Source organism: Mobula birostris, chromosome 26 (genome assembly GCF_030028105.1).
Source record: "Mobula birostris isolate sMobBir1 chromosome 26, sMobBir1.hap1, whole genome shotgun sequence".
Lineage (NCBI taxonomy): Eukaryota > Metazoa > Chordata > Chondrichthyes > Myliobatiformes > Myliobatidae > Mobula > Mobula birostris.
Window position 1 is genome coordinate 2,636,521 of NC_092395.1, and position 18,355 is coordinate 2,654,875.

At 39.8% G+C, this 18,355-nt stretch overlaps 1 protein-coding gene across 4 annotated transcripts; it reads left to right on the forward strand.

The window, feature by feature from the left end:
- Window positions 1–6,313: 6,313 nt before the first annotated feature.
- Window positions 6,314–18,091, forward strand: LOC140188019 (nuclear factor interleukin-3-regulated protein-like). 4 transcript variants are annotated; one of them, XM_072243916.1, is made up of 2 exons: window positions 6,314–6,416; window positions 13,867–18,091. In XM_072243916.1, the coding sequence occupies exon 2, from the start codon at window positions 14,020–14,022 to the stop codon at window positions 15,067–15,069; it is 1,050 nt and encodes a 349-aa protein (XP_072100017.1). In that variant the 5' UTR covers window positions 6,314–6,416; window positions 13,867–14,019; the 3' UTR covers window positions 15,070–18,091. The 4 variants fall into 4 exon arrangements, with proteins under 4 accessions (XP_072100017.1, XP_072100016.1, XP_072100015.1 ...); XM_072243915.1 differs by having other exon boundaries at window positions 6,314–6,412; XM_072243914.1 differs by lacking the exon at window positions 6,314–6,416 and adding an exon at window positions 9,153–9,319.
- The last annotated feature ends 264 nt before the right edge of the window (window positions 18,092–18,355 follow it).

Consider the following 18,355-nt stretch of genomic DNA (forward strand, 5'->3'; position numbering starts at 1 on the left):
GGTTTTCTTTTGTAAGGTTTTTAAAACTTCCCAGTCCTCTCTCTTCCCACTAATTTTTGCTTCCTTGTATGCCCTCTCTTTTGCTTTAACTTTGGCTTTGACTTCTCTTGTCAACCACGGTTGCATCTTTTTTCCACTCGGAAATTTCTTCTTTTTTGGAATATACTTGTCTTGCACATTCCTCATTTCTCGCATAAACTCCAGCCACTGCTGCTCTGCTGTCTTTCCCGCCAGTGTCTCTTTCCAGTCAACTTTGGCCAGTTCCTCTCTCATGCCACTGTAATTTCCTTTACTCCACTGAAATACCGACACATCAGATTTTGGCTTCTCTTTTTCTAATTTCACAGTGAACTCAATCATGTTATGATCACTGCCTCCTAAGGGTTCCTAGCATCTATGGAAAAGAATATTTAGTCGACGATTTGAGCAGAGACACTTCTTCAGGACTGAGAAGGAAAGGGGAAGATGCTAGAATAGAAATGTGGGGAAGGAAGAAGGAGGACAAGCTGGAAGGTGATAGGTGAAGCCAGGTGAGTGGGAAAGGTCAAGGGCTGGAGATTAAGTAATCTGATTAGAGAGGAGAGTGGACCATAAGAGAAAGGGAAGGAGGAGGGGCACCAGGGTGAGGTAATAGGCAGGTGAGAAGTAAAATGTCAGAATAGGGAATAGAGGAAGGGGGAGAGGGAATTTGTTTTCCAAATTCCAGCATCTGTAGACTTTCTCATGTTTGCAATAGAAAAAGCATTTATCATACTCGGACCAGAGATAACCAAAATTCCAGTGATAACAATTAACCTGTAAAATAACCAAATTCAAGAGGCCTGCTACAGAAAACTAAGAAGTTTCCAGAAAAATACAGAAGGAACTGCGCCATAATTACTGGAAAATTCACTGAATGAACAATTTACATGTACACATGTGATGATATAGAAGTACAACCAAACATAGGAAATTTAAGCTATCTGAAAAATACAAAGAACATAATGATCCAACACAGAACCTTGAAGATTTCCAGGTTGCCTGTAGGTTCCTGGACCTCTTCTGCTCTTTAGCCCCTTCTCCAGTCTTACTGTAATGCATTTCCTCCTCAGTGGTCCGTGAAGCAGCTTCCTTTCCCCTGGGATAGGGATGAGATTCCAGCGCAGGGGTGTCTCGCAATTGACATGAATTAGTTCCTGAGTTGAAACGGCTGCATCGCCATCTAGTATGGAGGAGTGACTGTACAAGTTCGTAAAAAGCTGCAGAGAGTTGAAAACCCAGCCAGTTCCATCATGGGCACTAACCTTCTCTGCATCTTGAAAAGGAGATGCCTCAAACAGACAGCATCCAGCATGTGCCTCTTCAAGGAGGCATGCCTCTTCCAGTAGCCTACAAGTCACCCTTGGGCAAGGTGTTTCACCTGCTTAGCCCATCGACCAGAGTCACATGATGGATATCACAGTCACCTGTCTCGTAAAGACAGTGCCCAGAAGAAGGCAATGGCAAACGACTTCTGTAGAAAAATTTGCCAAGAACAATTATAGTCATAGAAAGACCATGTTCGCCAATGTCATATGACATGGTACATAATAAACAAGTGAACTTAATTACATTTTTATATATACTTACTGTAATTTATAGATTTTTTTATTATTACATATTGCAATGTACTGTTGCTGCAAAACAAAAAAAAAACATGACTTATGCCAGGCAATATTAAACCTGATTCTGCAGCATGCTAGGCTATGGGTCATGCAGTCAGCCAGCCTGTCCCACTCTACAATGTGCACTTTAGCAAACCAATTCCAATCCTGTACTGTGTAAATTGGCTTACTAGCAAACTATATTGAAGGTGAACAGGAATAAAGATCCAAAAATAATCCATTTCATAATTCTGAGTGTTATAAGGGAGTTCTGTCTGAACAACAGACACCTTTGGTTGGTCCAGTATTGACAAAAAACCTACTTCCTGCAGAATCCAATGAATGATATTTAATCCGACCACTGGGTTGTATAGCTATAGGAAATTGCAAATATTGGAATCTCACTGACAATCAACACCGGCACACCACAGGCGTGTGTGCTTAGCCCATTCCTCTCTACATCCATGAACGTGTGGCTAGCCTCAGCTCAGATGCCATCTATAAGTTTGCTGATGATACAACCATTATTGTCAGAATTTCAGATAGCGATGAAAGTCTGTACAAGACTGAGATCTACCAGTTAGCTGAGTGGCGTCACAGCAACAACCTTGCGCTCACTGTCAGTAAGACCAAAGAACGGACTGTGGGCATCAGAAGGGGATAGACAAGAGAACATACACCAGTCCTCATAGAAGGATCAGAAGTGAAGAGAGTGAACAATGTCAAGTTCCTGGGTGTCGGCGTCACTGAGGATCTAACCTGGACTCAACATATTGATGCAGCTACAAAGAAGACTCAACAGTGGCTATATTTCATTAGGAGCTTGAGGAGATTTGGTATGTCACCTAAAACATTAGCAAATTCTACAGATGTACTGTGGGCAACATTCTAACTGGCTGCATCACTATCTGGTATGAGGGGACTACTGCACAGGAATGAAGCAAGCTGCAGAGTAAACTCAGTCAGCTCCATCATGGGCACTAACCTCCGGAGTATCCAGGACATCTTCAAGGAGCAATGCCACAAAAAGGCAGCGTCCATCATTAAGGGACCACCATCACCCAGGACATGCCCTCTTCTCATGTTACCATCAGGAGGGAGGTACAAAAGGCACACACTCAATAATGCAGGAAGAGCTTCTTCCCCTCTGCCACCTGATTTCTGAATGGATATTGAACCCATGAACACTACCACACTACTTTTTTAAAATTTCTATTTCTATTTTTTGCACTACTTATTTAACTATTTTATATATATACTTACTGTAATTCCTAGTTTTTTCTATTATCATGTATTGCATTGTACTACTGCTGTTAACAAATTTCACGACATATACTGGTGATATTAAACCTGATTCTGATTCTCCAAAAAAGAATCAAACTGCTCGAGAAATTCAGCGGGTCAAGTAGTATCTGTGGAGGAAAATGGACAGGTGAGGTTTTTGGGTCCAGACTATTATACACTCAGTTGTCAAGAAGTTCCATTGTTTTTCAGACCAAACAGTATAATAGAGTAGAAATATGATTTAAGTGACTTTGACTGTGGGATGATTTTTGATGCCAAATGGGGTGGTTTGAGTATCTCAGAAATTGCCGATCTCTTGAGATTTTCACACACAACAGTCTCTGGAGCTTACAGAGAATGGTGGAAAAAACAAAAAAGTATCCAGTGAGTGGCAGTTCTTGGGTGAAAATGCCTTATTACTGAGAGATGTCAGAGGAGAATTGTCAGACTGGTTCAAGCTGTCAGGAAGGCGATGGTAACTCAGATAACCACACTTTACAACAGTGGTGGGCAGAAGAGTATCTCTGAATGCACATCATGGGGAACCGTGAAGCAGGGACCACGCCAGGTCCCACTCATGTACCTATTATATACACCGAGTGGCCAGCTCTGCACTATTCCTTCACTCTGGCTGAACTAATTTTAATTAGCATTTTTCTTTTATTGCTAGGCGAGGTACAGTGAAAAGCTTGTCTTCCCTACTGTTCATATAGATCAATTCATTAGCACAGTGCATTGAGGTAGAACTATGTAAAACAATATCAGGATGCAGAATAAAGCCTAATGGCTACAGAGAAAGTACAGTGCAGGAAAACAATAAGGTGCAAGATCATAACGAGGTAGATTGTGAGGTCAAGTCCAACTTATTGTACTAGACAGCTACTTAATAGGCTTATAACAGTGGGCTAGAATCTGCCCTTGAGCCTGGTGGTAAGTGCTCTCAGGTTTTGCATCTTCTGCCCAATGGCAGAGGAGAGGAGAGAGAATATTGGAGGAGGGTGCAGTCTTGATTATGCTGGCTACTATGCTGAGGCAGCAAGAAATGTAGACAAAGTCCATGGAGAGGAGGTTTGTTCCGTGATGTGCTGAGCTGTGTCCACAACTCTCTGTAGTTTCTTGTCGTCTTGAGCAGAGCAGTTGTCAAATCAAGCCGTTATACATCCAGATTGGATGCTTTCTATTGTGTATCGATAAAAATTGGAAAGGGTCAATGGGGACATCCGAAATTTTGTGACTTGGTTGGATCCAACCTGGAGCACCCACCGTCCATTTCCCTCCATAGATGCTGTCTGACTCTCTGAGTTCCTCCAGCTGAGATTGCATTGATGAGCCAGTGCAAAATCCTTGATTAACGGTGAATGTCAAAAGGTTTCAGCTTCCCATTAACTTAGTTGGATGAACTAGTTCAGCAACAACTGTCAATATTTGCTTTCATGTCAATTTGTTGATGGCGCTCTGTTGGAGCCTTCCATGATAAACTCACAATGGTGATACAATAAAATAATGCATGAACTTGGTGCCTTCCTGATTCAATTTTGAATCTATCAACATGATTTAGGGACGTCCATTTAGAACAGAGATGAGGAGGAATTTCTTTAGCCAGAGGGTGGTGAATCTGTAGAAGTCATTGCCACAGATGGCTGTGGTGGCCAAGTCACTTAAAGTGAAGGTTGATAAGTTCTGGATTAGTCAGAGCATCAAAGGCGGGAGAATGGGGTTGAGAGGGATAATGTATTAAGCCATGAAGAAATGTCAGAGAAGATTCGATGGGTCAAATGGCATAATTCTGCTCCCATGCTTTATGGTCTACATGGTTCTCTCTAACTGTAAAGCTTTATTCCCCCAATATATATAATATAAACTTCTTCAGCACTGTTCTACACTTTGGTGCATCCAGTTGGAAGGCAAAGTCATTTTTATAACTATTATAAGGTGAACACATTGTCATTAACCATGTTGGTATATATTCTATCAGTCAATTATCAAAATCTACTTTCACTTGCTTTTCCCTTTCAGATCATATCACAAATCAGCGGATTTCGTCAAGGCATTCTGAGCTAAAGATTTCCTGTCAGTCACCTGATGTACAGATACTCCTATAGCTGGTGTCACTTTATGTACCTAGATTGTCTAGTGACTAATAAACTCTTTTCAGGTTTTCAGCCGGGTACAGGTAGCAATTATAACTGACGTTTCGTTGACAAACTCCTCCATCTTCATCAGGCTGTCTATATATTGCCTAAGCCATACGGCCACAGTCAAACAGTTACATGTACAGTACGTTTTATAAGATTGTTTTTATACTTGTATTGATGGAGTTTTTCTTTTTTTTTATTGTGTTCTATATTTTTATTCTGCATCGGATCTGGAGTAGCAATCATTTCCTTCTCCTTACTCGTGTATTGAATGACAATAATCAAAACAATGAACCTGTCACTATCTGACGTCAAGGATACCTCACTATCTTTTTCTTTTTTTTTGGTCTCTTTATGCATGCCTAATTTAATTTAATTTAATATTCAACTAAGGCGTGGCGGGGTGGAGATAGGTCTCCACCAAAGGAGGTGTAAGGCCCTCCTGGCCCACAGGTCACACTTGGGCATGATTAGCAGCTGAGCAGCCCACCCCCTCCCTCCTCAGGGTGACGGGAAGCCCTGGGAGCGGGTGGTAGCTGGCCGTGGGAGCACCTGGCGCATAGCACAAGTCCTTGACGTCAGGGGACAATTTCTGTAGAGTATTGATTATGGCTGGGGTCACCCGTCTGGTAAAGACACTGAACACAAGAAGGCAATGGCAAACCACTTTTGTAGAAAGAATTGTCAGGAACCATCATGGTAATGAGGCCATGATCGCTCATGTCATATGACACGGCCAATAATAATGATGATTAATTATAATAAATATAAATATTATATATATTCCTTATAGTAATTTTTGTTGTTTTCTTATGGAGTCATACGCATAGAAAAGTACAGACTAAATACAGGCCCTTCGGCCCATCTAGTTCGCGCCTAACCATTTAAACTGTCTACTCCGATCGACCTGCACCAGGACCATAGCTCCTTCATACTGCTACCATCCATGTATCCATCCAAACATCTCTTACACGTTGCAATTGAGCTCGCATACACCACTTGCGCTGGCAGCTCATTCCACACTCACCACGCTCTGAATGAAGATCTATATTGCAATGCTGCCTCAGATCAACATATGCCAATGATATAAACCTGATTCTGATTCAATCTTAACGCAGAATTTACTTCGCCATCTCGCGGCCAATGTCATCGATTCGCTCCCCGTGGTATTATGACTCTTCGCTCTCAGCTTCTGTTACGTAAGGACAGCGTGCCTTTTCCTTTTGGTATGCTTGTTATGCATAAAAGCAGGCTGGCTCAGGAACACGCCTGTGTTCTCCAGCGTCCTCGTTGTTCTCGGACAGGGGGAGGCGACCAAATGTCCCGCTGCGCTTATTTTACGAAATTAACGCTCCAGTGAGAAACTTGCAGGTAGGTAAGTGGGTTGTTTGTTTACTCTGTGTGCTGATAATTTTTGGGCAAAATGGCAGAGATTATACAACAAAGAACTGATAATTCTTCTGCCCTGTAGTAACAGTCACTCATTGGGTACATTTTGTTTAAACAGATTCGCGATGGAGTCGAAATAGTTTGTCAACCATATTATTGTTAATTCCATCTTTTTCCTTCAACGGGATAATTGGAGATGGAGATGATAGATAGGGAAATGGGGAGGGGTTTGGGGAATGATGGAGTGGGGATTGGGGAGCCGAGGGAAGTGAGGGGGGGGTCGGGGGATGATGGGGTGAGGGGATAGTGGGGGTGGTGTGATGTAAATCAGCTTGGCACTGTTTCTACAGTAAACGGTGGCGACATATTAGACGTAAACAGTTGCCATCAACACTTCCGAATGTGAACTGAGGACCACACGTGGGAAAGACTTTCAAGTTTTGCAGTTTTTGGAACTACCAACTTCCTGGAAATCTGCTTAAATTCCAGAAAAAGCCACGGGTTTTGTCTAAGACACTCAGAAAAGAAGGTCTCAAATCTCCGTACAGCTTTAAATTGAGGAGAATTTTACACTGCTTAGTGTTAAAGTAATGTTTTTATATCCTAATACATCCCTTCAGATATTCGTAAACCCCTAACACGATAATCTCCGCGCTTTAAATTCGACCACGTTTATTGAACTGCTATTAAAGTTGTCGGTGTTCAAAAATAGATACTACTGTAAGAGGATTACTGTGGGATGTACTCTGTTTACTTGTGGCGATAGTTCAAAACCGCCTGCAGAGAAGGCTTCGAAATCGCTGGCGAGAAGCTTGTGAGATGCGACTACGGATGAAGTGCCAACGCTGATAGCCTCTAATCTCTGAATAAAAGTTCTTCTGACTGAAACAGAAACCTCTTGCACGACTTCTTGCAACTGTGATATACACACTTCAGATAAGCATTGCCCAATGAAATTGGGGTTTTATCTTGTATAATGCTTAAAACCATAATTCAGCATCCAATCACGGCACCAACTTAAACCTACATTGATCGCTACAACATCTTTAGAAAGCATACCCCAACTACTAGCAATACAAGTTTAAAATGTTCGCATTAGCCTAACTGCAGTGGCTACAGGGTCTTAAAAGGAAAACGATTTTTATTTCCGACAGAGAAAACGGTTTAAGAGCGCATTATATTCTGGTGACAGTCAGTATTTTAAAATCAGTTAAACTACAATCTGTTCCAACATGCACTCTGCATGTGACTGTTCTTTGAGAAGTCTGATTTCCCCTAAACAGAATCAGAATCAGGTTTAATTGGGGTGTAAACGGTTATGTGGAGAGGGCAGGAGACAGGTTGAGAGGGATAATAAATCAGCCATGATGGAATGGCGGAAAAGACTCGACGGGCGGAATGGCCTAATTCTGCTCCTATGCCTTATGGTCTTAATATCACTGCATCATATATTGCACTTTATTTGTTAATATTCCCTAATATCTGAGTACAAACCTCTGGAACCTGAGTGTGGCCGAACCTTCCTCCGCCCCCACAACCTTTCGACTTGAAACTGCCCACAGAAATCACTCCCCTTGTTCATTCACGCACACCGATCCCACCGCTACAGTCGTCAGATATCCCGAAGGGATCGCCGAATAACCAACAGGGGAAAAAAGCATTCTGGAACTGCGCGGTGTGTGATCAGCTCCCTCCAAGAAGCCTGGAGATCAAGAGCCGGCCTTGAGTCTTGGCTGCTGTTTGTGGTTTCACGCGATGCGCAGTGTTTACTTGAGTTCCATCTTCAAAGTTCAAAGTTCAAAGTAAATTTATTATCAAAGTACATATATGTCACCATATACAACCCTGAGATTCATTTTCTTGCAGGACTTCACAGCAAATACAGAGAAACACGATAGAATCAATGAAAAGCTGCACACGAGTCGAACAAACAACCAATGTACAAAATGTGCAGATGCAAGCATAATAATAATAATAAATAAGCAATAAATATCGAGAACATGAGATGAAGAATGCTTGAAAGTGAGTCCATAGGTTGTGGGAACAGTTTATTGTTAGGCTGAGTGAAGTTATCCCTCTTGTCTGATGGTTGAGGGATAATAATTGTTCCTGAATCTGCTGGTGTGGGATCTAAGGCTCCCGTACCTCTTTCCTGATGGCGGCAGCGTGAAGAAAGCGTGGCCTGGATGGTGGGAATCCTTGATGATAGATGCTGCTTTTCTGCGACAGCGCTCTTTGTAGATGTGCTCAATGGTGGGGAGGGTTTAACCCGTGATGGACTGGGCCGTATCCACTACTTTTTGTAGGCTTTTTCAGTGCATGGCAATTGGTATTTTCATACCAAATCTTCTTTCAAAGGTTGCCGGATAACATAGAATTCGGAAATGGCAAAATACTAAGTAACAGTGGAACTCCCTACCAAGCATTGGAGAACCGTTTACATCTGATATACGTGTTCCTTAAATAAGGAGAAACAACTTCTTTTTCATTGGAGTCCAACATTTTAACCGTATGCAATGCAAGTTTGCAGATAATGAATCATCAGGGATTTGTTCTAATGGAATAATTATTGCGTAGTTTGCAGATTAAGTTTCGTGGAAAATAAGAGACTCGTGGGCTAGATTTTCCGGTACTGTACGCTATGCACTTGTGAAAGTTACGTGTAAATTTTGCTAGCGTAGGAAGTCGGCCCGCCTACCAGCATTACAGCGTGCCTATCGAGCAGCTGCTTGAAGTGTTGTTTGAGTAAATGCAATATCTACTTTAAAAAGAATGCACTACCTTAAAATATGAATATACAAATTGTTAGATATAATGTAATTGTATTTGTAGTCTTCCGGTCACTAAAGTCCCAAGTTACTTTATCATCAAAATATTCACATATTTACGGTAAGTCACGGTGCTAGTTATGTACAGTATATCATATGTGTATCATCTAATATTGATAAGTTTTATTAATATAAGGATAATGCTGGATATTGCAAAAAAGTAGCAATATTAAGAGCGAAGGGATGTATCCAGTAAAAAGATCGTAAAATTGTCTAACGTGGTGAAATCCCACCCTATGGAAAATATTCAGAGAGATTGAACACAATGCTTTGAATTACAGTAGTGTATGTTAGAGTTGCTATATTAAAATAAAATCAAGAATATCACTTAATTAAATGCCTTTTATAGTTGCTTAACTTAAATTGTACATACCAATTTGCTTCTAAGTAACATTGTGCAATTTAAGAAACATTGCATTATGTGATGTAAACCCTTGCCACAATTGCAATGTTTTCCTGATATATTTAAAACAGAATACCTTAATTACAAAGTTAGAGCTAAACAAGCTATCACATTATTTAAACAGTGCAATCTAAATTTATAATTATCCCAACAAGTTCCTATCCAAAATCATTGTGATTTTTACTGGGTCTTCCTTCCAAAATATGTTGTGAATAGACTGCAAATTAAAAACCTAGTTACTACTACTATACTAAAACCGAGTTACTAAACTACTACTAATGTTTCTAGTAAAAATGGAAGATCACACCATTTCCGTGCACAATGACCTCTGATGACTTCACATTACTCTCTAAGAGCAATGGTGGAAATATAAGGCCAAGTTCACCCACTAAAATAACAAAAATCTATGTACATTGAAATGTGTGATGACAAAAAAAGTTAGCATTTAATTTCAGCGTCTCTTCAGATATAATATTAGGTAATGTGAAAATGCTGAAAATCATGTTTCAGAAGAAATGTATTTTGTTGTACCAGTGTGGCTTTGAAAGTGGCCTTGCCTTCTAATATAAATTATGATTCATGTATTTCCTTCCCAAATTACACTATACTGTTTATAAATTGGAAACGTTACAGAATCTGACTAAGTAATATAAAAGACTGAAAAAGAAGAAGCTAGATGATGAAAGAACAACATCTTTACTTGCTAGCTTCTCTCTAGGCCTTCTACAGGCAATCAAAGTACATTGTATTGTAAATTCATCATAATTGTAATTGACAATATATATTTTTTATATATTTAAGTAAGATTTATATATTTAAATAAGTTAGCAATTTAAGGAACCAACGTGCTATTAAACAACTAAATTAATAGTGGCCAAAATTGTCGCAGTATATCATTTGTTATATGTCATATTGTATAACATGGGCAATCATGGTCTTTCCATGATAATGATTGGTCTTGGCAAATTTGTCTACAGAAGTGGTTTGCCATTGCTTTCTCTGGGCAGTGTCTTTGAAGATGGATAACCCCAGCTATTACCAATACACTTCGGAGACAGTCTGCCTGGTGTTAGTGGTCACATAACTAGGGCGTGTGATGTGCACCAGCTGCTCATACGACCATCCACCACCTGCTCCCATGGCTTCACGTGACAATGATCAGGGAGCTAAGCAGATCCTATGCTTGGCCCAAGGGTGACTTGGGGTCTAGTGGAGGGAACTTAGCACCTTACACCTCTTCAGTAGAGATGTATCTCCACCCTGCACCCAAAGTATTTAACTTAGCTAAGATACTTACTGTTGCACTGTAACTGAATGACAGCTTATAAAGGGATTTTCCACAGAGTTTGAGATGAAATTGATCAAAGCTAATCACAAGAGATTCTGCAGATACTGGAAATCCAGAGCAACATACACAAAATGCTGGAGGAACTTAACAGCACGATGAGTCCTGTTGAAGGTCCTCGGCCTGAAACATTGACTGTTTATACATTTCCATATATGGTGCTTGACCTGCTGAGTTCTTCCAGCATTTTGTATGTGTTGATACAAGCTGTTTCAGGTTTCGAGGTATCTGTAGATGAATGGGTCATTATTCTTGCACAGATTTCATGGTTCACAACTTATGATTTGGTGTTATGATTCAAATATGCAAAATGCAGACACAATACAATATTATTTTAATATTCAAAGTTTTCCTAAAGTTATACATTAAATTATTGTTTGTAAAATAAAAGAATGTTTTCACAGCTGCTTTCTCTTTGTGCATAAGAGCAGTAGTTGTCAAGTTGAGATTGTTAGCAAACAACTCTTTGATTACTACACTCTATAAAATGGGCATGACAGGCGGTACAATTTTAACTACCCCTACACTTTACAGAGATCCACTTTATCCAGTTCCACACACACAAGTACATCTTGCTTGATCTTTGAATAGTCTCAAGGAAATATTCACAAACAAGAGAAAATCTGTAGATGATGGAGATCCGAGCAACACACACAAAATGTTGGAGGAACTCAGCAGGCTAGGCAGCATCTATGGAAAAAAGTACAGTCAATGTTTTGGGCTGAAACCCTTTGGCAGGACAGAAATATTTAAGGGAATGTTTACTATTTCAGAATAAAGTGCAACTGAAGTTTTTTCAGATTAACTGGCTGTACACAATGGTAAATTGAGTTGCTTAAATTATGACAAGAAAATTTTTAAATGGTTTCCCTTTAAAAGAAACACAATATATTTCTTTTTAATGGCAATCTAAACTATTTATATTTCACAACTGTCAGGCAGTGTTAGTAAATAGGTATCTATCAACTATCTTCAGTTTGCATCTCAGAATCAGGTTTAACATAATTGGTAAATATGAAATTTGTTGTTTGACAGTAGCAGTACATTGCAGTTCCTGCAGTACATAATAAACACCGTAAATTGCAGTAAGTATATAATACAACTAAAAGAGAGCAGAAAAAGAAAAAGTAGTGGAGTGGAATACATGAATTCATTGTTCTTTCAGACATCTGATGGCAGTGGCGTGAATTAGGCGATGAACTGAATTTTGTTTTCATTTTTAGAGTTGATATAACCCTTCACAGTTACATTTTATGCACAGGAACATACTGTGTGAAGAGGTCTTGTGTAAATGGGTTTTCACAGATGAGAAACTACATTTCTAGGAAGCAAAGAAGTGGACAATGAGTACATTTTACAACAAATCAAACGTTCATTCTTGTGTGTGTCTTTACGCTGTGACGGTGTTGACATACGGGACTGTCGAACATGCCAAATATTAAAGAGCCAAGATCTGAAACTGGTTAATGCAGGTATTCTGATAAATTAACATGACATTAAGTCATTGTTGTTTATAATTGGAATATACCAGCCTGTAACAGTGAATATTATTGATTTTCAAATCTTCAATTTTGTTCTTAGAAATGCGATATCACTTTTGGGTTCAGAAACAATTTTGTGTCAAGATGGCAAGTGGGTGTTGGTTTCGTGTTTTCAGTTTCTTTGAAAAATGTCTAGACATGGAGGTGGAAGTTTAAGTGTTGGACTCATCGTGGTTAATGTAAAGTTCTTGAACATTTTATGTGATTTTTCTAAAACCAACGCTGTCTGTCTTATCTTACTAAAATATGCATTGGTACTTTCATGTAAGAAAGATAGGAAGCAAGAGAGAAAGACGAAGAACTTGAACTGAGGTAAACAAGCCTGTGGGAGTTTGCATCAAGTGGTCCGTTTGAGGTCATTGTCCCATCTCCATCAGACACCTTGCATTTCCTAATGTGTTGCCGCTTTGAACCTGTTATCTGATCTGGAGTCTTCACATAAAAAAATGTGCAGGAATCCAATTGCGAATGAGGGAAACACAGTCTGGAGAGGGAGAGGTATATTTAAAGCTGAGATTGATATTTTGTTGGTAAGTGACGGTGTCAAAGGATATGGGGAGAAGGCAAGAGAGTGGGGTTGAGAAGGATAATAAATCAGCCATGATGGAATGGCCGGAGCAGACTTGACGGGCCAAATAGCTTAATTCTGCTCCTATGTCTTATGTGGGGAGGGAGGGAGACGGAAGGAGGGGGGGGGGGGAGAGAGAAAGAGGTGATAAAAAGAAGTGCTGGTAGCTCGTTAAGAAGGAATAATTGGATCTGCGAATGGAAAACAAAATTGGAACAGAACAGTAGGAAGAAAAAGAAGACAAAGATATTTATGGCCCAGGACTGATGAAAGAAGCTTGGCAGCATAATTTATCTTTTATTTCTGCTTTAGCCAGTTGTTTACCATTATCGAATTAAAGAGACAGTAAGTCCAATATCTCATCAGAAAGTATTAGGTAATGAATAGTGAAAAAAATACTGTGCTTCCGCAGAAGGCACCAACAGCCCACATCTATTATCTGTGAAACATTAGCTACAACAGTGAGGGACTTGCAAGATCTTTGCAGAAGACCGAGGAGCTGGGTGTCAATGCCTGCGAAAATTTTGCATAACAATTTGGTTGTTATAATTGGAACAATTATAACAATCATTGATTGGGTCAAGCAGCAGCGAAGAATTCAGTCCAGGAAAGTCTTAACATTGCAACCACTTCGCCCTGAGGTCGATCTTCCGTGTTATTTCGAACACTTTTGCATCGTCTGAACGCAACTTTCCGCATTGATTTAAATGTTGTTTTATTAACGCTCTTGTTTTTATTTGCCCCCTTGCAGGTTTAATCCAATAATTGTCTGAAGTTGGAAGAGCCCAGCAGCAGCAGCCAGGAGCAGCCGCAGGAACGGTAGCGCCCCTCCCCCCAACGCTGCGCATGCGTGGCGGCGGCGGTACTCGCTTTCCCGCCCGACGAGAGTGCGAGCCCGAGGGTGATGCTGTCAGCCTTCGACCTGATGGTAGACTTGGAGCCGCCGGGGCTGAAGCGCGGCAGTTTTAGGGGCCGGCTGAGTTCGCGGAGGAAGAGGGAGTTCATGCCCGAGGAGAAGAAGGACGCGTCGTACTGGGAGAAGCGACGAAAGAACAACGAGGCGGCCAAGCGCTCCCGGGAGAAGCGGCGTCTCAACGACCTGGTGTTGGAGAACAAGATGTTGGCGCTGAGCGAGGAGAACGCCTGCCTCCGCGCCGAGCTGCTCTCTCTTAAGGTCCGTTACGGTCTCATCAGCTCCTCAGCCTACAGCCAGGAGTCGCAACTCCTGCACACCTACATGCAGAAGTACCTGGCCAGGCAGAGGTCCATCGAGATGGATCCTCGCTTCTTGGAAGTAGACGCTCCCTATGCCAGGGATGGCTTCTGCAACACAAGATACCCCTCAGGGAGGTTTTCCCTTGACTCTGTTCACACCACACCTCAACATACACAGGACAGTCTATTTCACAAAACCTATACTAGCCCTGCATCGGTGGGAGTACATACGCAATATCCTTCAGAAACTTCTGCCGAAGAGCCCACCAGGCACAATCTGCCATTGAATCAATTATTTTCGAGATACCCCTGCTCACTTAACGAAACATATCCCTGCTTCAAACCTTCAAGCGTGTTCACCAATGCAGTAGAAGTGAACGTTAAAAGCAAGAGAGAGATAGAAGATGATGTAGAAGATGAACAAGAGGTTCCTAAGATGCATCATGTTTCTCCTTTCAAGGACTGCAGCTTTGAATGCTCAACAACAGTGAAGACAAACTGTTCTGCTCTTCCACACAAACTGCGAATTAAGGCAAAGCCAATTCTTGCAAAAGAAGAGAAAGATGGTCCAGAGTTTGATCTCGAAGTGCCATGGAAGGAACAATCTCCACTTAAAAATACCAGGAGCATTTCATTGACAGAGATCAAAGACATTGATGTGAGTTTGTGTGGTGGTATTTGTGATTGCAAAGTCGCATTTAAACCTGTTCCTTTATTGCCCATTTGTCATTCCGTTTAATTGAAGTTTTTATTAATTGTGACCTTGAATTGTTGTTCATTGCTCATTCATTCTTATTTTAATTTTTTTTATATTGAGGGGATAGTGTATTAAGTTGTACACCAAGCTGCAATTCTTAAATGCTTGATAATACAATCGGTATAGAGTGAATCAAAGATAACTTTTGGGAGTAGTAAGTTATTAGACAGCATTATCTCCCAAGATATGGCTTTTATATAATTATAAAAAAGTCACTAAAATTACTGCTTCATGCAGTGGGATGTTTTTATCTGATTACTGTGATAGTAATGTTTAAAATACATTTTTTGAATTAAATACAAATATATTGTAGGATTTCTTACATTTTCATAAAAATTATTAACAATAAAGTGGAAATTAGAGATTAATGTGGTGCTTTAATAATGGTAAATTAGTTCTTATCAATAAATTACCCGTTTTAGTAACAGACAATTAGATCTCTCTTTTCAAACTGTGGCAATTTATACCATATTTTAAATTAATTTATATATTCCAAATGCTACTATTCATTTAATGAGTGATATCCCTCTTAATGACTTTCAGAGTATCTCCTTTGGGAGAAGCATAATTGTCAGATTGATGGAAATCTGTTTGGCTTGAAGAATCCATAGTATCTTTGATCATCTTGGTTGGCATGAACCAGCTGGGCCAAAGGGCCTTTTCCTGTACTGTATTTCTATGACTCTAAATCAGTTCTCAGGGTACTAGTTCAAGCTGAGGTACATTTGATGTGAACCTCCTGCTATCTGCATTCATGGCCATATATAGTAAATAACAGAATTAGAATCTAAGGGGCGTCAAAACTGGACATGACTCTTGCAAGTTAGTTAATTGGTTTAATTAGTAGCAGTTAGAAGAATTAACATTCTGTTTCCATCTTTATTATATTCTGTCATAACTGCTGAGCTTTGAAACTTTTTTTATTTGGATAACAATGAATACAAATGTCTGGCTTCTCCCCCTTCCTTTCCAGTCCTGATGATGGGTCTCAGCCCAAAACATTCACAAACAAGAGAAAATCTGCAGATGCTGGAAATCTGAGCAACGCACATAAAATTCTGGAAGAACTCAGCAGTTCATATGTTCTTTTCCATAGATGCTGCCTGGCCTGCTGAGTTCCTCCAGCATTTTGTGTGGGATGCTCTGGATTTTCAGCATCTCAGAATCTCTTGTGCCAACGTACCAGTTGACTAACCTGCCTCATAGACAAAGGACATTTAGGCCAATGATATGCCATCTTACATAGCGATTGACCGAGTTCATACTTGGTTATAGATCTAGGAATCAAGTAGTTACAATATGGGAGGAACAGACTCAATGGGCTGAATGGCCTAACTTTGCTCCTATGTCTTGTACAAGTTTGTTGTGCAGTGAAGGAAATGATATGTTAGAGAATGTTTCCCTTGGTACAACACACAAGCACACAAGGAACTAAGAGCAGGCTGGACCCTGAAGCCTGTTCTGCCATTCATGTGACTGTGACTGATACACCCTGACCTCAACTCCTCTTCTGAACCACTTCTCCAAAACTGTAATTGCTTTTTCCTTCAAATATTTATCTGTCTGAGCTTTTAATATATACTTGCCTGTTAATAATGTAACCAAAATTATTTTGGATATCAACATAACAAATTGTGATGAAATTAAGTTATTTCCTCCTTACAACTGGTTCCCAGGCTCTGAGGAAGGTGTCCTTTACCACAGTTCTTTTGTTTAGCAATATTTAAATTTTCTCTTTCTCAAAGGTAGTGTGGTGTAGCTAAGCTGTGCCTCTGAATTTCAGTAAGATATTTGATAGAACAGGGCTTGCTGTTTACTTCATAATTAGGTTTATTGTCACTGATATGTTGTAAAATTTGTTTTGTAGCAGTAACATAGTGCAAAACATAAAAAAAACTGTTAAAAAGTAAATACATAGTGCAGACGAGAAATTGCAAGGTAGTGTTTATGGAGCATTCAGAAATCTGGCAGAAGGGAACAAGCTAAACCTTGAGTGTGTGTCTTCAGGCTCCTGTACCACCTCCATGATGGTACAACATAGAAGGAAGTTGCTTTGTCCATTCTGTCCATTTCATTTACCCTATTGCAACCTTAACTGACATACAATCAGAACTGGGGAGGTCAAAGTTTTACACTCTTCTTTCTTCATATTCCTGAAACATTTTGGGGAGACGAAATTTTATTCAATTTGTACATAAAATACCAATTGACCGAACAGGGATTCTCAGTTGTGGTGGAATGTGCAACTGTTGACCACTCTTTGCACAGATTGGTGACTCCTAACATAAAGATTCAAAACCCTGCCTTTACTAGCTTACATTACCCAGTTTTATATACCTGTGTTCACATGTTCTCCTCTTCACCTAATTTTTGATGATTTTTCTTGAATTATCTGTTAATCTCACCTTGGCGCAGTAAATTCCAGGAAATATGGCCTTAATTAGCGTAACTGTTCCTTATAATGAAATCTGGAGTCCGATATCTTCAATAAATATATGTTGCATTCCTTTAGGCAGTAAACTCACCTTAAGCTGTGATGCTGGGGACTGTTCTCAATATTCCTGGTTTAATTACAGCTTTAAAGGACAGCTTCTATTCATTTGCATCAGGCATTCTAGATACAAAGTTGACCCTCTAATAGCTTGTTTGACTATGTTTTATCTTTCCATGACATTTTTTGATCTATGTATATTGTATGGTCCCGAAAGGCTTGGGATCATTGCTTCCTGCCATTTAGGAAGTGAAGTTCTATCCTCTTTAGGATACTGAATAAATTTACTTGAACATGGAAAAGATGTAACTGGAATTTTGCAGTTTAATCTATTAATAATCATTATTGTATTTGCATAATTGCTTGAAGATTTTTAAAACTTAATATTTTAAGTCCTCTTATAAATGGTGTGACTGTATTCTGGAAAAGAGCATCTTGTTTTGAATAACTACTTTTGATAACAGTGTAAAAAAATGGAGAAATGCAAGAAGTATGTTGGTAATAAAAACTTGATGTGAGGCATGTTGCGGTGTTTTGATTATATAACAGAGAATGGAGTCATAGTAGTTATGTTATGTAACCGGGGGATTAGTGGTCTGCGCTAATAATCCAAGGATGAGTTATTTATAAATAATACAATCCCACTGAACTCAGAATGAAAAACCCGAGTTTTTCAGTTCATTGATTTCTGCAAAACTGGATACTCAACTGTGTCTATTTTGCTATAAGCTTAACTTTACTGCCTTGGGAAATATTTAGTGTACAGAAAACTATCTA

What these genes read in the sequence shown, in the direction of transcription:
- LOC140188019 (XM_072243916.1), top strand. Translation starts at nt 14,020, where the DNA reads ATGCTGTCAGCCTTCGACCTGATGGTAGACTTGGAGCCGCCGGGGCTG.